The 24,948-nt window shown below is 38.4% G+C and overlaps 1 protein-coding gene across 1 annotated transcript in view; it reads right to left on the reverse strand.

Annotated features, from left to right (window-relative positions):
- Positions 1-2,739: 2,739 nt before the first annotated feature.
- The window catches only part of C6 (complement C6), a gene marked incomplete at its 5' end in the record, with an annotated part of 49,465 nt that continues 27,256 nt past the window's right edge, over positions 2,740-24,948 (reverse strand). Inside the window, 9 exons of the mRNA XM_031666814.1 lie at positions 2,740-3,508; positions 9,709-9,950; positions 10,429-10,519; positions 14,356-14,544; positions 15,516-15,648; positions 19,184-19,295; positions 19,592-19,763; positions 20,655-20,880; positions 22,205-22,371. Of these exons, the coding sequence (XP_031522674.1) occupies positions 3,327-3,508; positions 9,709-9,950; positions 10,429-10,519; positions 14,356-14,544; positions 15,516-15,648; positions 19,184-19,295; positions 19,592-19,763; positions 20,655-20,880; positions 22,205-22,371 (1,514 nt within the window). The remainder of the gene's footprint in view (positions 3,509-9,708; positions 9,951-10,428; positions 10,520-14,355; positions 14,545-15,515; positions 15,649-19,183; positions 19,296-19,591; positions 19,764-20,654; positions 20,881-22,204; positions 22,372-24,948) is intronic.

A 24,948-nucleotide genomic window follows, 5' to 3' on the forward strand; every position in this document is an offset into this window, starting at 1 on the left:
ATGAAGGCAGAAACTGCAGTGATGAATCCAAAAGCCAAGGAATGCCAAAAATTGCTGGCAAACACCAGAAGCTGGCAGAGGCAAGGAAGGATTATCGTCTACAGGTTTCAGAGGAACCATGCCTCTGCCAACATCTTCGTTTCAGATTTCTAGCCACCAGAATTGTGAGACAAAAAGTTTCTATTTGTATGACTTTGTTATGGCAGCTCCAGCTCTGTATGACTTTGTTATGGCAGCTCCAGCTTTCACTAGCTTTCACTAGTCTGCCAAATTCCATTCTCCTTAGCTCTGGCACAGATCAGACAGATTTCTGGTCAGTTTCTATTTTTTGAAAGTTGCTCCAGTTTAAGTCTCCAATCTCATATCTGATTTTCATTTCATCTTCTTCCCTCCAGTGACAGAGCTGGCCTTTCCTCTTCTCTGTGCTCCACAGAAGCCACCAAGTTTTCATGATTTCCCTGTGCCATGGGATGCAGATGGAGAAAAGGGCTGTATCCATCTTCTCCCTAGTCAGGCTGCAACTATGAGAGAGGGGCAAGGTGCTAATCCTCAGAAACCTTGCCAGTAGCAGCTATAAGATTCCACAGCCTCCAACAAGCCAGGGCAGTACCATATATCCATATTGTAGGTAACCCCACTGTAACTGTCCAATGAGTTCATTTTGCCCACTGCTCAGAGAGAGCTGATTTATCACGACAGGGGGATTGCAATAGAGAAGGAGCTTAATTCACACAGACCAGCTGAATGAAAGACTTGAGTTTTATTATTACTCACATCAGTCTCTCTAAAAATTCAAAGGCTAGGATTTTTTCAAGATAGTTTGGGGGAAAAGGGAGGAAGGCTAGGCAATGGGTACTTGCTGCTGATTGGTTGGGAGTGTAACTATAGGAATGTGGGAAATGGTCCCCTTATTCACTGAGTCACTTCTGGATGGGGCCACAGAAGCAGTTGGTGGATCCAGGTGGAGCCACTGGTCATCAGATGCAAAAAACCTGAAAAGACATCTAAAAAGGCCAATCTTAAGTTCTACAATAGTGATGTTACTTGCAGGAGTAATTTGGGGAAGTTGTACATCTTGTGCATCTGGAATAATGTGTGGGTAATCATGTATGTCTACACCCTAGCGGAATTCAGGTTCCTCTCATCCTCCTAGTGTGGTGGTCTCTCATTAGCTTTATAAAGGTGGTTGAGTTTTGGGGAGAGGCTATTACCATTTAAACTATAAATTAAATGTCTCCCAAAGTTAGCTTGGCCCAAGCCCAGGAATGATTAAGAGTAGTTTGAAGGCTAAACGCAAGATGGGGGTTTGTTAAATCAGATCTCTCTCACAGACATAATGTTCTCACTGTTATAATTTTAGCAAAGGTGGTTTCATCACACCCTCAACCTAGTTGTCTTGGGGCTTTGGTTGCCTGGCTTCAGTGGACATTTTCAGCATTCTCCTCCTCCTCACCAAAGGGAGAGAATGGACTTAGGAGAAGAACAGGACACCCACTGTGAACTCCGCATTCCTGTGGCTGCAGATTCACATGACTCCCTTCGCTACTCATCTAGTCCCATTTTATAGCCTGGAAAGGTGTAGGCCTGGCATGAGAGCTGGGTTGAACAGAGCCAGTTCAATCCTGGGGAAAGTTTATTGATTTAATTGTTAGTGGCTCTCCTTAGGACGTGGGAGTATTTAATACCTCTTTGCTCTCAGCTGATGTCTCGCATGTGCTGAAAGCTTATGATGCTTACAGGAGTGGCCTGCACTCCTCAGAGTGAGAAGGGAGTGGGGTGGTATGACTGGTAAATAGTTGGGTTACTGACTCCTGCGAAAGGAAAAGGTCATGTTCAACCTCTGTTACACCAGGAAAATGATTTTTGTTTATAGGTGTTTTCATTCCCCTTTCTTCTCCTTTAATATTATGATATATGTTAGATTTTTGCGGATATCCTATGATCAATGAGATGAAGGAGGAGCTGCAGGTATAAGGTCTGGGGATGGGGTTGGCAGGGAGCTGTGGCTCACAGCCTCCTTCCAAGAGGTGAGGATCCCAATGAGTTTTGCTGGAAGGGAATCTGCTTTCACTCACCTCCCTGGAGATTGGCTATGGTTTTGAGATCAATTGCTTAATCAGAGTTAGCTGTGTGATGACTCCATCTCTAAATTCGGTATGCTCAAAATGTGGTGTCCTGATGATCATAAGCAGTACCACCTGGAATGCTGTTAGAAACACACATTCTCAGGTCCCACCCCAGAACTACTGAGTTAGAAACTGGGGTGGTTCCAGGCATCTATCTGAATACACACACCCTCTAGGTGATTCTAATGCACTCTAATATTTGAGAACTGCTGCTCCAAAGATGCCTCTCTTCTCCAATTCAAATTGACACCCTAGCCGTGCTAATAAACTGGTTTCTGCTTTGTATGGCCTAATGAAAAATATGACTCACCTTAAACATTATTCCTTCAAAATTCTCTGACAATTTTCCATCCATCACACACTTCAGCCTAAAACTTTCTGATGCACTTTAGGTGAGGCAAAGGGAATCTCTTTTCTACTTTCTGAGAGAATAGAACTCCAGAAGTTTATCCTTAACAACTTTATACAAGATAATTTCCACTGGAGTTCAAGCATCCTTACAGTGATGTTTATTGTTATGGAATATTTCCTTGCATAAGATGATAATTAAGGATGGGACTCACCCTTCCATGTTGTATTTTCTCCAAAACAATTATCACCATGAAACATGCCACATATTTTACCTGTTTATTTCATTTTTTGTGTGTCTACCCCTGAATGAATGTATGCTTCATGAAGGCAAAGGCTTTTGTCTGTTTTATTATCTGCCGAGTTCTCAGGACTTTAGTCAGTACTTGACATCCTGTATGTACACTCAGAAATTATTTGTTGAATGAAGACATGAAAGTTGGGCTTCAAGAATGTGTTTTAGAGGTTCTGGAGATTTCTGTTTATTAACTCATTGAAGAAAATTATGGGTTTTATTCTTATTTCTAATTGTGAGAATGCTTAATGTCACAGGCTACATAAGGGTCGCAGAAGTCACCTTATTTTTGTGCAATGTGAACAGGAGAATTTACCAGACTGCTGTAGAAGTTGGTACCTAGGGGTATGCTACAGGGCCTCCTGAGCTGGAACTGAGTAAGACATGCCCAAACAGGAGAGTCAGGGGAGAATAATGATCTCAAACTAACACAAAATAATTTTTGTCAGTAACTTTGAGCATGCCAGTCTACTGTTTGTACAAGAATTCTCATTTGTAGGAGCTGGTTCTTCTGGATGGTAAATCTGTTAATTGTGCTGGGCCTAGCAGTAATTGTGCTAGGCCAAACACTTTCCAGGATGCAGTATTTCCACCTTCCTGTTTGCACATCTTATAGCTCCCACTTCACAGATGTTCAATGTTTTCTCACTTGTTGATGATCCCATCTTGACACAGTAGAGTTGGTTTCCACCCTTGAAGCACTGTGGGGGCAACAGGCAGACACATTTGGAAGTGGAGGCTGTAATGAGAGAGAGAGAGACAGTGTGACTCACCACAGTACATTAGGGTTTGGTTTCATCTAAATCATCCCCAGGGTGGCGAGCTCCTTGATGGTGTTAAATTAAGTTTGGTCCAAAGCTTTCTCTAATGAATGAGAAAGCCAAAAAATAAAAATTGAAAACAAAACAAAACAAAAACAACAAAACAACCCACCAAAGGCAATGACCCCAAAGACCCAACTGTGATTGAATAGAGAGATCTGTATATAAGAGACTAGACGGCACTAATAAGCCAATAAGCTTAAAGAGTTGGCCTATTTCGGGCAGTTCCCCCTGTCTCACTGTCCACATCCATTGAAGATTTGCGCTATCTCTGGCACCTCCCTCTTACTCACTGCCTACATTCAATCAGGCACTAGTCCTATCAATCCATTTCTCCAATGTCTTCAGCCTGTCCTTTTATTTTATTTTCATTTTTAATGTTGGCATTGCCTAAGTACCTTTATAGTTATCATTTGTAGATCATGTACTGTGAAGCCACACAATATGCCAAGCATTTTATATGCTTAATTTTTTCGAACCCTTACAGCAAATGTATGAACTAGGCTATCATAATAATTCTACAGAAGAGGAAACTGAGCTCAAGGAATTTAAGCTCTTTACCTATGGCCACACAATTTAGTAAATGGTAGAAGCAGGATTTAAATAATACATGACTCCCAGGCCTGAGCTTTTTAACATAACTCTATATCACATTTGTTTCTTTCTTTCTAGAATATTATTGGGTTATACCTGGGTATCTGTATTTTTAATAGGCAGTTAAATTGGGTGATTCTCCTATGAGGCCTGCTTTTGGAATCACCAAAGCACTTCATAATTCATTTAAGTCTTATGTTCATGAAATAGGTTTAAAACAATCATTTAGGGATAAAGTTACCAAAGCTGAGTATATTAAATTAATTTTGAACAAAGGTTTATAGGCTTATATATTCTACATGTATGTTTTAGTCAAAGGTCAAGGTTCTCCACAGTTTGGCTTCAACTTCCATTTTCAACATTGTCTTTTTTACTTTCTGCATTTCAAGTAGATTAACTGTCTGTTTCCCCAACAAGATCCCAAAGGTATTCCAGTTTTTGTCCTTTCTCCCATGTCATCTGCCTCTTTTGCCAGACTGATGTGCTCTTTCCTACTTCTCCCCACATGTCTAGTTTCTACAAGTCTTGCCTCCTCAATGAAGCATTTCATAGCAACATAACCATATTCTGATCTTTTGATCTTTTCTTTTCTTTTTTTTGAGACAGAGTCTTACTCTGTCTCCCAGGCTGGGGTGCAATGGCACAATCAAGGCTCACTGCACCCTCGAACTCCTAGGCTCAAGAGATCCTCCCACCTTAGCCGCCCGAGTAGCTGGGACTACAGATGCACCCAACCATGCTCAGCTAATCTATTACTCTTTGTAGAGACAGAGTCTCATTATGTTCCCCAGGCTAGTCTCAAACTCCTGAGTTCAACTGATCCTCTTGCCTTGGTGTACCAAAGTACTGGGATTATAGGCATGGACCACAGTGTCTGACCAGATTTTCTCTTTTTTCTTTTTCTTAACACTTATTTTAGTTTCAGGGATACATGTGCTAAGTTTGTTATATAGGTAAATTGCATGCCATAAGGGTTTGGTGTACAGATTATTTCATCACCCAGAATAAGCATAGTGACTGATGGGTAGTTTTTAAATCCTCTCCCTCCTTCCACTATCTGCCCTCAAGTCGGCCCTGGTATCTGTTGTTTCTTTGTGTCCATATGTTCTAGTTGTTTAGGTCCTGCTTATAAGTAAGAACATGTGGTATTTGGTTTTCTGTTCTTGTATTAGTTTGCTTAGGATAATGGCTTCCAGCTCCATCCGTGTTGCTGCAAAGGACATGATCTCATTGTTTTTATGGCGGCATAGTATTCCATGATATATTTGTACCACATTTTCTTTATCCAGTTTACTGTTGATGGGTATTTAGGTTGAGTCTATGCCTTTGCTAATGTAAATGGTGCTACAGTACAATACATGTGTATGTGTCTCTATGATAGGATGATTTATATCCCTTTGGGTATATACCCAGTAATGGGATTGCTGGGTCAAATGGTAATTATGTTTTAAGTCCTTCAAGGAATTCTGTTTTAAGTTCTTTGAGGAATCGCCCTACTGCTTTCCATGATGGTTGAGCTAAAGCATATCTTTTATTTGGCTACATTTTAGTGGTGTAAACTTGTCAGTACCATATGTGACATTTTTGTGTACATTCTTAGTAGTTAGCTTTCATATGTCTTTTCCCCAAGACAATGAGAAGTGCTGTTTTGGAGAGCAGTGTGGCTCATCCGTCTGATCAGCTCTTAACAAGGCACTCAGTTCATTCTTCTGGATCAACTGATTTGAAATTCTGAATTGTGGGTGCAGGTATAAGTGTACAAAAAAGAAATTTACTTAATAGATCTGGAATAATTCATGTTGCCAAAATACCTGAGTCAGCGTGAGTATTAGCAATGAGGTCATGAATGAATAGCTTATTTTAGGCGACATCAATTCTTTCCCAGGTGTCTCAACTGATGGGAAAAAATAGGGAAAGGAAGTAGGGAGATACTCATATACACCACATGCCTGGGCATCTTGCCCTTGGTAGGAAACATTTTATGAAAAAGCATGCATTTCCTTACTATGCTCTCTGTCAACCAGCTAGAGAAGATACTTGTTCATTGTTGGAAAGAATGTTCCTGTCCACTGTTGGAAGGGACAGAGTTTGGTGAAAGATAGGGGACTGTTCCACCTCTGGTTAGGACATCCATTCCTTAGGTTTTTGGGAGGGCCATGGTCACTACTCTTTTAGTATGGATATAGCTTAAATGTTCTTTGCCTAATTATTTTCAGACTACCAGCACCAAAAGACCCCACCACCTCCACTAAATGATCCTTCAACACTCAGTTCTCACGCTTCTGTGCTTAAGAAACCCTTCCAGCCCAGAAGATATTTTTCTCTTAAAGCTCTTATCGCGTCCTGGCTTGCACTAAAGTGATTCATGTAATTATTGTCTAACGTTACTCCTCCAAAAATTTGAGGGGTAAAAAGGGTGCCTCATCTTAAAACCATCATCATGCCTTGAACAGTGACTTATACAATGGCTGCTAAATCGATGTTGACTGAATAAATTTCCCCTTCCTGTTGGTTGGTGGTTGATATTTCTGAAATTCAGATAATATACTTAATATCTATAAAATAGGCTTCTGGGGGATTTCATTCATGTTGCAACTTTTGAAAGGTGACCTTCATATTACTTTGAAGTTCCGTTTTAAAGTTTTTAAAATTTCATTTTAGATAGAGAAGGAAAAGAGTAGCTAAGAGCGCAATGTAATCAAGAACACAGTTTAATCAAAGTGACATGCAATTGAACTGAAAATTACTAATATTTCAACTTCCCATGAGTGGCCTGGGTATAAAGTACATTTTTAGCTTTCTCTGTCTTCATAAATGCTATCATTTGTATGTTGATAATTTTCTACAGTGCTAATCCAAACAGAACCCTCTGAGACATTTACTTTTGCTCACCAGTTAAAGAAAGCTTGCAGAGACCGATCATATCTATAGGGGAAAAAATGCTTTGAGTTTCCTGATTGTGTGCAGAACCAAAAAATGTTTTAAATTGCCTAAATAAATCTTCTATTAAGAAATGTTCATGTGTTAGTTTGACTACCCAAAGCATTCTGTTAATTGCAGTTTTTAGTACTTTTTTTTTTTTTTTTTTTTTTTTTAGCAAACTTAGACTCTTCAAGTATGTGATGATTTAGATATGTGTATAGCAAAGGGGTAATAGTAAAGACAGGTATTTTGATAAAATTGTCAACTGTTATTTTTCACTCAGGCAGATTTGAAAAAAATAATTTGTGGGAAGATAGCAAAAAAAAAATTATTTCCAATAGAAGAGTTCTCTGAAGACTGCTTCTCTACAATGAATAAGGAAGAATGGAAGGTAACACTAAATATAGCCCCAAATGTCTGACCTATCTATTACAGTATAGTCAGGGATTAGTTCTTACCTGCCCTGCTGACCAAATTTTATTTTCTCTATGTATTTTTGACAATAATGTTCTTACACTACATTTCTGAGATAAAAAGTTTATATTTAAAATAAAAATTATATTGTATATACTTTCAGCTCTTTTCTATCACAAATTATTGTCTGCAAGAGATGTCAGTTGAGTAATGGTGTTGATCAAGCATCAAAAAAATGAATAGTAGAGTTTTTGTTTAAAAATTATTTCATAGTGATTAGAATTAATATCAGGCCCTGGTTTTCTGTATGTTATATGGAATTGCCTTGTTTAGTCATGGCATGAAGGTTGAAAACCCCAGATACTGGCTTCCTGAGTTGTCACCATTAGATGCCAGCTATGTCCACCCTCTGTCATGTTTCAATCCTGTGGCCTGTCAAGGGAACTGAAGCTTGATAATCAGCTTGAAGTGGATCAGGAAAGACATGGTTTTAAGTAATAAGACCTCTCCCCTTTCCAGGACTGAGCTGAAGAACACTGGGCCACAAAGTCAAAAAAGAGTCAAGGGGAACAATATAGTTTTTGTCTTTCTTTTTGCAAAAGTAAGGTGGTTTCAGCAAACATTCCTTTGCATACTTTATGCCCCAATTTAAGATAATTAGTTTTGGGAAAATGTTCCACAAAGGAAGTATCTCTAACTGCTTGGGTTCTGTTGTAATCTCCAATCCATCTTTTGAAAAAGATATAAAGCTTAGTTGGACTATTTCAGGGTCAAACTTCATCTTGGAGCAAATGTACTGCTGTGAAGTCCCTGCCTCGAAACAACTCACAAATGTAATGTCTATGGTCGTAAACTTAGGAAAAATGGAAATAGAATGCTACTCCTTAAGTATTAAATTGGCAGAGATACAAAGGAGTGATAACTCCAAGGTTTGGTGAGAGTGTGGGAGAGCAGTCTTTATTATATGTTCTAGAGTGAAATATAATATGGCAAAAACATTTCTGGATAGGGAGCCAATATATTATATTTAACAATAATATTTACCTAGAAATATCCCTTCATAAGCTATATCTGACGGACGTAATCTTGGATCACTGATTGATTTGTGATAGATTTAGGTATGATGGTACTATTTGTGATAGCAAAATACAGGAGAAAATTTAAATGGCTAACCAGAGATTGGCTAAATAAATCATAGAATACCTATATAGACTTTTGCAGACATTGAGAATTATGTGGCCGAATAATATATGTTGATACGAAAACAGTTCCATGACACAGTAAGTGAAAAACAGCAATATAGAGAATAACATGTAGAGTATGATCCCATTTTATATTTTTAAAATTTGTATTATATGCAGGGCCACTCCTGAGATGTTTGAGACCCAGGGACAAATTTTTTATGGGGTGCTTATCTATAAACAGAGTCACCCCAAATTAGAGTGTCAGCATCATACTGGCTTTCTAATTTCAAGCAATCTTGAGCAAGAATGCCCTGCTGGCTAGCAGGAGCAATTTGTTCACCAAGCTGTTTTCTGAGAATGAGGGTATAGCTCTGGGCCAGAGATGACTCCACAGGCATGAGCCCCAGAGCTCTTTGGGGCATCTGGCTGACCCTATGCATGGTGGGAAGAAGAAGCAGTAGAGAGTTGGAAAGTATAACAGTGCTTGCGTTTGTGTGGGATGTTGTCTGGGCTCAGGGTGTCCTGCTTGAATAGTATTGTCAGCCTTGGCTTGACCCAGGCACTGAAAGAAGACTTAAAGAAATTTCAGGAAGATGCTTTGGCAATGCAAAATTCAGTCCTGCTTGGACAGCACTATTGGCCTCAAACAGTCCCAACACCAGAAGGAAACTTAGACAATTCTGGTGAAGGCCCTCCGAAGCTGGGACTGGGAGGGATGCTCGAAACATGAGATCAGGACAGGTGCTCTTCCCACTAGGGCCTAAGGGTGGTACTGATTACACATATGCATAGAGAAGAGATTGGCAAGATAAACACCCACATTACTACCGTAGTTATTTCTACTTGTAGGTGATTATAATTTTCCTTTCTGTTTAAATCATGATTTTTTTACAATGAAAAGGAAATACTTTTGATTAAGGATAGGTTATTGTTAAGGAAGATGATGTTCAAGCTGAGATGAAGGTTAAGTGAGAGCATCTAGTGTGGTCACCAGTGGAACTGACCTGTACATTTTTCCCAGTCGTAGCAGGTGTCATAGCCACAAGATTCTTTCTTTGTGCTGTTGGATGAAAGTCTTGTCCTTTCAAGACCCCATTCTAACTGGCGGCCATCTTGGCAGGAACCAATATGTAGAAAATGGAGTTGCTGATTATTTAAACATTTCTCAGCCAGAAACTGACAAGCAGGTGAAGTAAAGTAATCGTTGGAGTCTGTGTCAAACACACAGAGATCTTCTGAATAATGGCTGCCCAAGAGAAGAAAGCAAGCATTTCCATATGAAGATCAGAAAAAACAGGGGCACGTAGCCAATGTAGTGTGTTCACTCACCAACCAGTTTCCTTGTGCCTGTTTTCCCCGCCCCACTCCAAGCCCTGGGCTTGAGTGAGAGGAAAAGGAAGGTGTATAACTGAGTTTAAAGTTTTTACATGTGCAGAAGTTAAGTCTTTATAACCAAAATGAGACTGTTTTAATAAACAATCTCATAAAAACGAGATTGTTTAAATAAACAATCTCATTTTAAACAGGGAACTGGGCTGAGAGATAATTAAGAAACTTGCTACCCAATGGCGAAGGAGGAATTCAGCAGAGCACAGGAATATCAGTTATGTGGAAATTTCATTTATTTCATGTCTGTGCTTCAAGAAGCTCAGCTCTTCCATCAAGTTTCTTACACTAGACTGGTTTTCCCAATTTCCAGACACAGTCTGTAGGGTATCTCTTACCTACAGTCTTCTTCTGGAGACATACAAATGCATTCAGATCCTGATTGTTTCTGTCCCAGCTGACAATGGCCTTTTAATTTTGTTAGACTATCTGAAACACAAGAAAAAAGGAGAAAAGAACAGTGCACAGCGTGGATTCTAAATGATAAGCTTGAATTCAGAGAAGAGGCAGTGGTAAAGGATTCATATTTATCTCTTGGAGTTAGAACATTCATTTTGGCTTCTCTAAATACATTGTAATTAAATATTCCATCTGAAAGGTCCTTTCCAGTGCACATGAAGTGTCATTTTCCAACCTAAAATTGCTATTATGTTCAGATAACTAAAGAAAATGGAACTGTTGAAATTTTTGTTCATTTATTTTTCAAATATTTATTGCATATGCATGATATTCCCAACACTCTGTAAGGTTCTGGAGAGAGTAGATTGAGCATAAACTGACCCAGATCCTGGGCTCACCAAGCTAATAGTCTTGTGGGTGCAGACAGACATTAATCAAATGAGCACACTAATATACATACAGAATTGTTGCCTTTCTTAGTGCTATTAAAGAGAAGCATATAATAAAAAAATTGATGTAGCTAGAAAGATTAGAAAAGGTAAAATGAAGAAAGAAAAGTGAGGCTGTTCAATGCAGAGGAAACATAAGGTATGGAAATGTTCAAATGGGAGGCAGTGGCCGGGCATGGTGGCTCATGCCTGTAATCCCAGCACTTTGGGAGGCCGAGGTGGGCAGATCACAAGGTCAGGAGTTAGGGTCCAGCCTGGTCAATATGGTGAAACCCCATTTGTACTAAAAATATGAAAATTAGTGGGGCGTGGTGGCATGCACCTGTAGTCCCAGCTACTCAGGAGGCTGAGGCAAAAGAATCACTTGAACTTGGGAGGCAGATGTTGCAGTGAGCCGAGATGGTGCCACTGCACCCCAGCCTGGGCAACAGAGTGAGACTCTGTCTCAAAAAAAAAAAAAAAAAAAAAGAAAAAGGGAGGCAGCTTGTGAGTTTCCTGGAACCGAAAGAATCCAGTGTGGTTGAAGTGCTGAAAAACAAGAGCATGGAACAAGATGTGGCCAGAGAGATAGGTGTGTGGTAGGTTGTGTGGGGGGCTAATAGGGTCTTTGAAGGGTTTTTGTCTTCATTTTATAAATAGTAGACAGTCTCTGATGGGTTTTAAGCAGGGAGTGTTGTGACAAAATCAGTCCTGGATTTTGAAAAAAAGAAATTAATTCTGGCTTCTGTGCAGAGAATGGATTTGAAGAGGCATGGTGGTCAATAGGGCTCCAGGGAGCTAATCTATGAGGTTATTGTGGTAGTTCAGGTGAAAGAGGATGATAATTTGGACCAAGGTTCCAGAGGTAGAAATGGAGAAAAGTAGATAAACTTGAGACACAGCTAGCAGGTAAAATACGTGATATTATCTATTGTGGGTAAGTTATGAGAGCTGCCAATTATATGATTCTTAGGTTTCTGATTTGCATAAGAGAATATACATTGGTGCCTTATCTGAAATAGAAAATATTAGAAAATGCTTAGTTTTAGGAAGGAAGGGTGATGAATTAAGAGTTCCCCTCTGTAGATGTTGAATTCATGGTATCTTTAAGACATCCAAACAATGTAGATATGTAGGAATTTAGATATTCATGTCTAAATCTCAGTGGCGAAGTATGTGCTAAAGATTTAAATCTGTTATTAGTCTATGGGGGAATTACTGAAGCTATGCATGTGGGTGAGATTCTTCAGTAGGAGAGTACAGATCCAAAACTTGGGAAACAAACAGTGATTAATGTCCAAGCACTGGCAGGAGCCTGCTAAAAATAGAGGGCAACAGCCAGAAATTCAGAGCTAAACAAGAATATGAAGCCAAGGAAAGAACATACGTGCAGAAGGTCAACATTGCTGAAGGTTGCTGAGAGGTCAAAGAAGATAAGGAAAAAAAAAGTCCATTAGATTTAGCAATGTGGATGTGAATGGCTTGAAAGTCAGATTTTCTTACAAGAATCAACGGGGAAATGCAGCTCCTAAATGTAGGTATTAATCCCTGCATGACATTCTAGGCACTAGGACATTATGGTGGGGAAGAAAAAAAAAAGAAAGGAAGGATGGAAGAAAGGTGGAAGAGAGGAGAGGAGAGGAAAGGAGAGGAAAAAAGAAAGAGAATACAGATATTAATCAAATAATTATAATAATGGATTTATAATTAAGGGCTGAGACAAGTATTCTGAAGAAAGGGAACATGGTTTCAGGAGACCACATACCATAAAGACTCCAAATGGGAAGGGTAAGGAAGGATTCGTAAGGAAATTATGCTTGAACTAAGATGAGGAACTGAATAGCATGTCGGTGAGGGAGGGGGATGAAAATAGAGGGAGTGACACTGGGGGTGTATTTATGAAAGAGGGAACCTTGGTTTCTTTGCTCATGTTGAGGCTCACCTACAGAATCTGGACCTAGAGCCAAACTCCTGAGTCTATGGAATGAAACAAAATTTTTTGATCCGGATCTGACTATTCAGGCATCCTCAGAACCAAAAGGACCTCGTGAGCAAGTTAATCGTCAAGGCAGCACTGGAGGCTTAGCTCACTCTTCCTCCTCTTAGCTTATCAAGTAGAAGGCTTGATAAGGAAAGGTGGCTCATGTTAGAAGCAAAAATAAAGATATAAAAAATTCCTAGGTTTTCTTATTCACAGTTGTTTTCATTTCCTTCTATTACCCCCATGCTATCTGGTGAAACTTGGCCCAGAACTCTGGTGAACTTGGAGACCTATCCTTCCGGTAAGGCTTTAGCTACTATGGTTTACATTGTGGTGATATTGTTTACTTATGCCTCTTTGCCCTTTGTAATTCTACATTTAGGCCAGGGAGGAGCAGCAAGGTATACATTGTTTCCAAAAAGAATCAATCAGTTTTCAAGTGGCACAGAGCCTTGCTCTTTCCCTACAGGTTTGAAATTGTCAATGATCTTATGCAAGGAATCTGCTCTTCCAATCAGCCTCAGGTTGAAGCAGTGCTGAGACTCAGCTGCCCACACCTCCCAACACAGGAGCAACAATACTGCACAGTCTGTAAAGTGCTCAGGGCAAGAGGATCCTCTGAAGGGCTACTGGAGGAGTCCAGGTCTGGGAGGAAGGAAAAAGTAACTGTGTAGCATCTCACATTTTTATGAAGCAGAACTTTTTCACATTGAAAGAATTAATAATGTTTCCCTGCCTGAAAGTGTCTTTACCTCACAGTGTCGGTTTTATTTATGATTGTCTTTCTCTTTCTGTGACTCCCTGCATTGGTCTTTCTGTCAATATTATTGGAGAGAAAGTATATGAAATAGGCTATGTGTTTCCTTTATCTAGCAGTGGAACATTTCCTATTTCTCAGTTTGAATAATAATTTTAATGGAACATTTCCTATTTCTCAGTTTGGATTATAATTTTAATTTCTAATCTAAGGGGATGTGTGTGCACATGCATGCATATGCTCTGATGAGGATACTGCCTACGGTGTCCAAAAGATCTTAACTTTCTGAAGTCTATGGCTTCCACATACATTCATTCCACTGACATTTATGTTCCTTGTAATTTATTATTATGATCAGGAGTCTAGTGAAACCAAGACACAATACTTACACAAAATTAGTTCTCACTAATTTCCATGAGATCTTTTTAGTGATAATTTTATTTAAGGTTTTTCAAAAGGTTGACTTTCTCCCTTTATTTCACACATCATAAAAGCCCAGAAGAGAATAAAGGAGGCAGGATGGCCAAGAGCTTAGGGAATTAGCAGAGCCATTGCATAGTTGCTGTTTGACCCACACTGTCTAAACTTGTGTCTTATTTAGCCTCTCAGTGCTTAAGACATAGAATGACTGTAGAGGCTATACTACCAATCTCAGGGTGCACCACCTTATCAGACCCCAGAACACTGAGCTGCTACGCACCTTTTTCACAGGTGAGTGAGTTTGAAATGGGTGGTGTCCAGGAATTCCCCTGGCATGTGTACCTCGATGGCCCAGCAACAACAAAGCCTTTGGGGCAAGTTAGCTCAATGGATTCACCAATTCTATACAATCTCTGAAATGGTGTAATTGTCAGAATTTCCTGCACAACTGGCTTGATGCACTCTGTCCCTGCAAGAGAGCAACATTTCATATGTGTTTAGTGGAGCAGAATAAACAACAAATGTAGGCAAATTTTATGCAACCAAAGAGGTGATTTTGATGAGATTTACTGCATTTGTTCAACTATGGTGCCTCCTTTTGATCAGAAAACCTGGGGGATAAGAATCCCGGGCTTTCCCTCAGACCCTTCATTGAAAAATTCCCTTTAGTGTCATTATCTGAGGTTCCCTTGCTAAAGAACTGGCTCCAGACACATCCAACTTTTATGAAATCATTGGGCCCTTTTCCTTTCAAGAAACACTTTCTTTTCTCTTATCCCTAGTGGATTTCTCCAAATGCAAGTTACCACGCTGTGAGTGATGCAGAGTGATGGGCATTCTAATTGACATTGGTCTCAATCCTGCTTCATGGTGCCCCAAAATAAGTCTTTGGAGTCCCATTCAAGCCTTATTTGAATCTTGGTTTTTACTTTACTCTAGCACAGATATGTGCAGAGCCTAAAGCTTATTCACTCTTTCTCAGCAAAGAATGTGAACATGCGCCAAGGAGTAGTGTCTTGGTGAAAACTGTATCTTACACAAAATCGCGTCTTACACAAATTCCCATTTCTGATACATAAAGAGTGTAAATATCATCTTCTTGAGACTCAGCAATTTGCGTCAATTTGAACATTGGGCAAGGCAGATATCTGTGGTTAGATACAACTTGCCGACTTCCCGGATTTCTTTCGAAGTGCATACTTCGCAGTCCTGTGTGTGTGACAGGAATACGTAGGAGCAGGAACACTGAAGTATGGAGATATCTGGAAATCCAGTTTTAGCAAATGAGCCCTCCTATTTATTTTCTGCTTCACAACTCTTTCACCAGAGTTACTAAAAATGAGTAAAATGTATTGATCTAAGGATGTGATTTTACTGTTTTTATATTGGGCACATTCATTCTGTAAAGTTGTCAAGCAAAATTGTTTGCCCAGGTCTCACGTTGGCATTCCACATCCCCTTGTCTCCAGGTCCCGTCTGGTAAGCATCTGAAGTACTGGTATCCAACAGTTTCAAAGCCAGTAAGGCATGAAATTTCAACATCTTCTCCAACCGAGTATAGTTTCTTTTCATTCTTAATTAAAGCAGAAACCAGAAATTATTAATGCTACAAATAACACTCTCTAACTCTTTAGGCTCACACTGAGCCTTTCTATCCTTCACTTCTGGATCTACTCAGTCACCGAGTCCTCTCAATTTCTACTTCTGAAAACCTGTTAAAGTTCTCTCCTTCCCGTTGCCATCATTGTTTTTCTTCATGGTATTTATTATTTCTTACTAGGGCAACTTTTTAACTGGTCATTCTTCCAGTCTGTCTCCCTGAATTGATTAGGGTTTTGTTTGTTTGTTTTTTAACTTGAAAACTTGCTCCCCTGCCAAGAATGGTGGCTCATGACTATAATCCCAACACTTTGAGAGGCTGAGGCAGGTGGATCACTGGAGTCCAGGAGTTTGAGACCAGCTGGGGCAACATGGCAAAACCCTGTCTCCACAAAAATACAAAAAAAGTGGCCAGAAGTGGTGGCATGTGCCTGTGGTCCTAGCTACTTGGGAGGCTGAACTGGGAGGATTGCTTGAGCCCAGAAGGTTGAGGCTGTGGTGAGCCATGATTGTGCCACTGTACTTCAGCATGGGTGACACAGTGAAACCCTGTCTCAAAACCAAAACCAAAAAACAAACAAACAAAAATCCCCAAAACAAAACAAAAAAACAAAAAAAAAAGAAGAAGAAACTAAAAATCTTTATATATGGGATGTCCTTCTATTGCTAGAATAGAAAACCATATGCTCACTATGTAGTGACTATAAACTGAATAAATAATATATCTTACATATAAAGCAAACATAAGCAGTTGCTATTGCGACTGAGTACAGATCATTTAAAATTGTTACTCAATTCCTAGTAACCCACTGGTCATTATATATTTTCCCAATTAATGGATTGTACAACTACTATCATGTTGCCGGGGGTGATGGGGGCGGGGGTAGTTCACTACAATTTTCAAGGTAAAGTGAGTCTTCTACTTCTTAGATCAGAATATTTATTTTAACTTACTTTACCCCCCTCACCGCCTGCCATTTCCTCCCATAAAACCTATGCTCTAGCAAAGCAAAACCCTGCCATTTGAACATAAACTTCTTTTTCATGCCTCCATGTCTTCACGTGGCTGTTCCTTGTATCCTCGACACCTTCTCTCTTCCCCTCAAGACCCAGCTCAACTAGACCATCCTTTGCAAAAATCTTCGATTTCCCTGGTTTCATGAGGTACAACGTCCTTTCAGTTCTGAGAGAAACTCATGCAAGGCTCTATTTTTATAGTGTTTATCACGTTTATCAGCCCCAGCCCTGACCCTTTAGTGTCAACTCCACAACCAGATCTCTGTCTCATAAATCTTTATACGGGCCTGAATTCTTTGCTGAAAGAATACAAAACGTTATCCTTCTTAAGGAGCTAGTAATGCAATACAATTTTCCTTTACTGAGAGGGGTAAGAGTACCAAGAATTGACTAAGCAGTTGTTCTCTGATAATTGAAGCTGGGAACTTGAGGGCGGTGAAAACCTAATTGTCAGCTTATGTTTACTTGGTCATATGGTTAAACTTGTCTCCTAGAAGATTCTTAATTTTTTGGATACAAAACTACCATTCTACTGCTGGTTATTACTGATATGGCTTTGTTTCCAAGGGAAATGGACTAATGATTTGGATGTTTTATTCAAAGGCTGCAGTTTTTTCTTGCATTTCTTCTGAAATAAATTATTGCCTTAAACTTTTGTTTGTATTTCTTGTTTTTTTATGAATCTGTAACATATAAGTGTATGTTGCAATAATCAAAGTTAGGGAAGTACATTTGGTAGACTGACTAAACAAAAAACCTTGCCAAAAGTCCCTGTCACTTGCCTACAGAGGTTGGACTTGTCTGTTACTCATTAAATAAATATACTTGTGTGCAATAACATCATTGCTCTAGCTTGGAATTAGGCATATCTACCTCTATTTGAATCTATACAAGGGGCATTTTGCCACTAGAAATTCCAGAAGATGTTTATTAGGAAAAAATAAAATTTTATTACATTTGAGTAAAAACTATTGCCAGATAGAGACCAGGCCTTTAGTAAAGAGCAAAATAAAATAAGAAATGAATTTATCCATGAAAATGGGAATATATAATCTAACCTTATAAAATGAGTTAGAAGAATAATGCATCACTGTTGAAAGCCTTTGTGCGTTTTTAAAATGAGAATGTCAATAATTTTAATGGTCTTTGTATGGAACCAGAATAAATAGATTAAGTTATTTTGGTATCTGGATCTGCCAATATGTGATTTTAAGGATAATGTTCTAGGGCAGGGGCCAGCAAGCTTTTCCTATAAGTGGCCTGGATAGTCATATGTAGGCCATGTGGCGTCTGTTGAAATTACTCACCTCTGCCGTTATTGCATGAAAGTATCCATAGATGATATGTAAACATATGAATATGGCTGTGTTTCAATAAAAATAAAACTTTATTTTTTTAAGTGGCAGGTCAAATTTGGCCTTTGGGCCATAGACTGATGGCTCTTGTTCAAAAGAATTGGTTCCCAAAGTGTGGCTCCTAAACCATCAGCGTCTGTATTACCTAGGAATGTATTAGCTATGGACATTTCTGTGCCCTTCCCAAAACCTTCTGGATCAGAAACTCGAGGAGTGAGACCCAATGATCTGTGTTTTAACAGGTCCTTTGGCGCATTGTTGAGTTTGAGAACCTTTTTTCTAGAGTAAAGACTAAATAAAATTACCTCCCTCTGAAATATTTCCTCCCCATAAACTTTAATGTATGGTCCTTATGCATGGGCAGAAAAATAAGTGAATATGGAAGATACATTAGCCCAGACTATACTCTGTGAATAAAACTATTTGCTGACCTTAGAGAATTGAGTGTTATTGATCTTTTATCATAAGTGTGATACAGTTGGGAAAAGATTAATGTAATGATATTACTAAGTTTAAGAAAGGTAAAATGAAATAGGGAGAATGCCTTCTGTGATCAATTTTAGATATCATGTATCACCTGAACAATTTATGTCTAAGGGCATAGATCTGTTTGACAAAAAGTATTCAGCTTTTAAAATAGTCATAGAAACATACTGTGACTTAGTAAAAAAAGTTGAAACTTAAAGGTACGTGAAAATGATTTTGACTGCGTAAGAACTCTACAGGTTTCTAACCTAATAAAACAATACAGAACAAACACCTCCTATGATTATAGCCAGTCTAGTGTGTTTCTCTAAACATTCCTTAGGTAAAGGTATCAGTTTGCTCAGACTCTGAAATAGCCAGATCTTACTTGCAAATTCTCACAAGTCATACAGTCTTATATTATATTGAAGTTCTATTATCTTTCCAAGAAACCCAAGCAATCTGCTATCCTTTAGTCTAACAACTGGCTATGAAGACATCTCTAGGAAATTCAAGATGGAAGAGTGGCAAAGTGTTTCTAAATATTATTTTGTACTTTTAAAGTCAACAGGAGATTATTCGAATAGGAAAACAGTAACTCTAATTAAAAGACAATCTATACTTTTGAGGTTTTTAAAACTATAAATCAAAAATGAGGGTTAGGATGCTGACCCGGATAAATCCATTTTCTGGAGGAACTGGCTGAGGACACCCAGAATCTGCTTCTATCTCAGGAAGATTGACCTCTTTCATTTCTTCATCATCATTGATACATGGTTGTCCACTAAAAGAGAAACATAAATATGCGTGTATATGTATGTATGTACACACATTTACATGTGTGTATATGCTTATGTGTATACATATGTACACATTACATACATATATGTATTAAATAGAAAACATTACACACAGAAAAAGGCACAGCAGCAGACCCAATGGCTCATTAATATTCTGTGTTGGTATAGGTAAAGTTCTAATTATTTCTTTACTTAGCAGTAGACTAATAACCATTTGAACTCTCAATGTTATTGAGAGTTAGGGCAAAATGACCCATTCTTTTCCCTTACCCAGTCTTACTTGTTTTCCATGATTGAAAATGTGCAGTCTTCCTCTTGTCGCTTCTCCCCCTCACAGCGTTTCCCTCCTCTTTCGGGGGCAGGATTATTGCATTCTCGGGTTCTCGATCTCTTATAAGTAGCATCACAGGTACTCCAGGAAGACCAACAACCCCAGTGGCCATCTACTGCATCTGGAACAAAGGAAGACTCACCCCCATGGATCATGGTGCAGCTGAATTTGGGTTTTGAAGCGAGGCCAACCTGGTTTCCTCGCTTTTTAGCTGAGTAACTTCCTTTGTGGAATATGATAGGGTTCTTCTGAGGATTAAAAGAAATTACTGTGGAAGGGGCCTGATACATTGCCTGATTTCCTTTTAGACTTTGTTCCCATAAACTTAAATAAAATGTCAACAAATGGCAGCCATTATGAATTATTTTCAACTGTTAACAAACCTTTTTATTCTTTGCTTTGGAGACCTTTTAAAAATGTGCACTCATATATGTATAAACATGAACACCTTCTTAATAGGATGCATATTAAATTACATTTTTAAAGGTAGTAGAATACATTTTTCCTCCCATGCCTTACCCTGTTTCTAAGGAGGATTTGAGGTAACTATGAACATTACTTAGTCCTGTATGAAAACTTTTGTTGTGGCTTAATTTATCTTTTATTACAAAGTCATCCTTCTTCTATATTACAATACATAAGAGGCTTATAAGATCAGTATCATATATTTTATTTAATGTTATGTTTGATTTTTTATGTTATGAGCATTGTGCATGTACTCTTGATATACAAATACTTATATAATATATTCATATTCCTTAGATAGATACTGGTGTTATCCTCATTTTATGGATGAACAGATTGAGGCATAGGAAAACTAGGTAACTTTCCCAAGGTCACATAGTTGGTAGGTTACACTTGGGATTCACACTTTTTGCAGGTTTATCTTCTCTCTGAGCCTGTACAAGGTGGAGGCTGCTGATAGAACTTTTGTTTCTTTTTAATTGACCAATTTAGAATACTCTTTGGAAGGGAAAACGTATCTACCTCACAATAGATTCCTGATACTTACTGGATTTATAATCTGGAGATCGTCTCTCACAGTTCTCACCATAGGTGCCGCTCTGACACACACACAGACATTCAGTGCCGGAGAGGGTGGGTCGGCCATTATTAGGGCATGGAGCACACTGGCAAGGATCGAACTTGGCTGCATACTCTTGGAAAGCTTTCCTGAGATTGTTCCGTTTTGTCACTGCACAGGGGATGTTTCTTACCAAGTCCACGATGGGGGCAAGCTAGGAGCAAATGGGAGAGAGGAGGTCCAGTCACATCCACTTTGGTAATAGGTTGCCATTACTGCCCAGTTCTCATGAGATGAAAGGGAAAGCCTGAAAATTCTACACTTCAAAGGGGTTATTGCAGAATATAGTATTGCCACCTGTTGAACCAGTAGGCAAAAGCTTTCTACCTGTGGACAGGTGTGATGTATATGGCACTTACCTGCAATTTTACTGTGAAGGAAGTCACATGGGAGGTGTTGCTTACTTGGTTGTATGTTATGTTATTTATTAAGTATTCTATGCATGCATCAAAGCACTGAGATAGGTGACCAAGAGTTTGGCAACTCTTTACTGCTCTGCTGAAACCTCTTTAAATTTGATTTAAGCAACAAAAAATCTAGAGAGGATAAGAGAAGCTTTCCATGTTCTTTTTTTTTTTCCAGGGAGAGTTTTGGCTTTTGTTGGAGTTAGATGAGAAAATATGGAGTGGGAGAAAATGAAGAAATAAACTTGCCAGCAGGATGAATGGAAGAATTACAGTAACAAATAATGGGCTAATGATAAATCAGGGCTCATTTTATTAACATCGTAAAACCTCAAAGAAATGACCGTCTAGTGCAATATGACTTGCAAGTACCCAGAAGGGCAGCTGGGTCTCATTTTTCTCCCATAACTTGTAGAGTTCAATACATCTTCATGCTGCATGTAAATGATTCTATTTTCATAATGATTGAACTCTTTTATCTTCATTTAAACGAAATGAACATAATAGCTTCTTTGGAGGCCTTTTAAAAATGTGGAATGTTTGGGGGAAAACAGGTTCTAAATGGCATATGGCTGATACGTGGGTAAAGCATTCCATAAATAATAAATATCACCTTTAATGCAATTAAAACAAATACAAAACTGGTAAATTCAATCAGTAGTAATAGAAACAGGAAGTAAAATGGATCTAAAATCTCATTTATCTCACGGAGCTACAAATGAAGACTTAGGAGTGTTCATCAAACAAGGAGTTGCAAGAAGAACGCAGAAACCAGATTTATTGTATACATGGAAAAATAAGTACTACTCAAGGCAAGTTTGAGCATTTTTATTCACTAAGTTCCATTTCCTGGTGTTTCATGCATGCTAGGAATTCTAAATACTGTACTGTTAACAGCAAAAGCAATAGACATGCAATTTAACGTTTAAAAAAAGGTATGTTGTGCATGAATACTAAAGAAAGGCATTTCTTTTATTGTCTGAGAAGAAAATGGAAAATAAATTGTGTGATGTGCAATTTGGGCCGCTAGAGAACGACTTTAGATCTCTTACCTGGAATAATTTTTACTCTTACCTCAAAGTCAATCACAGCAGGATTTTCCTTCACTGATTCTAACCAGTCAGAAAATGTCTTCTCCTCCAGACCAGAGCTCCCTTTCTCCCATGCCAAAGCTGCTGCATATTCACTCCTTCCACCTCGAATCAGGGATATGGATTTCTCTGCTCCCTGCAAAAATGAACCTGCAAGGTGTTCCAATAAAAATGCCCATTTAATTTTAGTTTAAAAAAAAATAAAACAGCCTATTTGTACAGAAGGGAGAAGTAGATGGTACAGTATGTAGCTCCATTAAGTAAGCTAAGTGAAAAAGTAAAAGAACACTCCTCCTTCCTGTAGGGAGTTTAATAACAGAAATAATAATAACAGTACTAACAGCTACCATTTATTAAGCATCTGGTAGATGCCAGGCACTTTAGACACATCTTATATAATTCTCTTGACAACCCTGAGAAGTAGTTATTATTATAAACATTGAAGTCAAAAGTAATTTGTCCTGGAACACATGGTTACTAAGAGACAGGACTAGGATGCAATTACAGCCAGTCCTTGACTACTCTGCCCCTTACTCTTTAATGTCAACCCCCCTGCTTCTGACTTACGTTACATATGTTTTGGGTGCCCAGAATAAAATAAGTCACATGACTTCTGATAGCCAATCAATTGACTGTCACGGTGAAACTTCCAATTACAGGAAAAAAATGATAGAATGATTTTATATTTAAAGACAGAGGTGAAAGCACAACTAACACAGAAAAAAAATTAACCATCAGTTTAAGAGTTGGCACAATGTTTCTTTAGACACAATGACATTTACTGTTAAAGTATATAGCACAACTCTTTTATACAAATTTCCATAACAATTTCCCCTAACCACATGGTAACTTTAATTAACAGGGATAGAGACTGAGTAATAAGGAATTGCAGTAAGAAATACTAGCAAATAAAAAGAAGACTAGTGATATGAGTGATAGTTAGTGGCATTAATTTGGTGTCTATCAGTAAGAATTAGCTATGCCCCCACTATTCAGAAATTCTATAGTAAAATAGTCTAGAATGATTAGAAAATAATGAAATCGTCTTCCTATGAAGAAAGTAGTATGGCTGCTTTTAAAGTGAAGTGCATAACAAAACACAGGTATAAGGATTAACAAAACAAAGGTATACAATGAAAATTTTAGAGGTTTTCGTACTTATTTTTCATATAAAAGTCGAAGCGAAATTAGAGTTTGCCAATATATCATGTACAGACTAACAGTGGCTTTGTCATGTTATTTTGTATTTAGATTGATACCATGTATTTCATAAACGGATTGACACTGGTAATGGTTATCTGTGACGGCAATGGGATCCTGAAGAAAGAGTAAATCTGTTTACTGTTCCATTGGTTTACTCTTACAAGGGAACAAGTGCCTTAAAAAGATTCCAGAAGGAAAATGCAGATTGAAGATAATGCCAATAATGCAAACAAAAGAAAAAAAAGCTAGTAAAATACAGAATGAATATTTCTACTTACACAGTCTTCTCAGAAGCCGCATCATAAGATGAATACCAAAGCTGACCAAAAGCATGTCAAAAATTTCAAGAAACTTTTGTAATATATGGATTTATCAATGAACTTTTTAAATTTTTTCCTTCTTTTTTTTTTGAGACAAAGTCTTGCTCTGTATCCCAGGCTGTAGTGCGGTGGAGCGATCTTAACTCACTGCAGGCTCCACCTCCTGGGTTTAAGTGATTCTCCTGCCTCAGTCTCCTGAGTAGTTGGGATTACAGGCATCCACAACCAGGCCTAAATAATTTTTGTATTTTTAGTAGAGACCATGTTGGCCAGGATGGTCTCGATCTCCTAACCTTGTGATTTGCCCACCTCAGCCTCCCAAATTGCTCAGATTATAGGAGTGACCCACTGCGCCCGGCCTGAACTTTGTTTTTAAGTGTGTGCAGCCACCACTATGAGGAAGATAAAAATTCTGTTTGTTCCATATACGCTATTGAAAAAAAATTCCATTTTTTATATTTGCATATTTTAATGCACATTTTTGAATAATACATTTATACAATTCTTTAGTAAATATATACATATTAGTGATATATCTTCAAAAATTTTTAATGATATAATTACAGACTTGAGAAGTTTGAAGTCCAATGATTTACTTGAACTAGTTTAGGGTTAGAAATAGGCAATCTATGTTCTCGTGTGTGTTTGCTCTTCAATGTGTCTGTGTCTTTGACTTTAGGCAAATTGTCATCAGTAAATATTTGTTGAGAATCTTCTATATGTCAGGCCCAGATAAATATCAAATATCATGTTAAGAACTCAGACTCTCAGTGAGTATATGGAATAGGTATATAAATATATTAGCAAGACTATGGAGAAGTAAACAAGGATGGAAAAGAAGAAAGGAAGGAAGGTAGAAAGTGGCAGGGAGGGAGAGAAGGAGGGAAAATGGAAGAAAAGAAAGGAAATTAAAAAGACCAATAAAATAATTTTTGCTAAGTATTACTCAATGGTAAGAACAATGAATAATTAATGAGTTAGGAGAGTGAAATAATTCTGTCATCTTTGGCAATTAGGGAGGATGGCGCTCTGAAGGAAGACTGACGTGTTCCTGGAAGGAAAGCTGATTCCTATTAGGGAGATCATGGCCCTAATATTAGGGAGACAATGGCCTTCTAAGCCATGGGCACACCATGAGCAAGGACCTGGAGTCAGGGCAGATGTGCCATGCTCTGGAGACAGCACATACAGTCATCAGTTTGAG

The sequence above is a fragment of the Papio anubis genome, chromosome 5 (genome assembly GCF_008728515.1).
Source record: "Papio anubis isolate 15944 chromosome 5, Panubis1.0, whole genome shotgun sequence".
NCBI classification, from domain to species: Eukaryota; Metazoa; Chordata; class Mammalia; order Primates; family Cercopithecidae; genus Papio; species Papio anubis.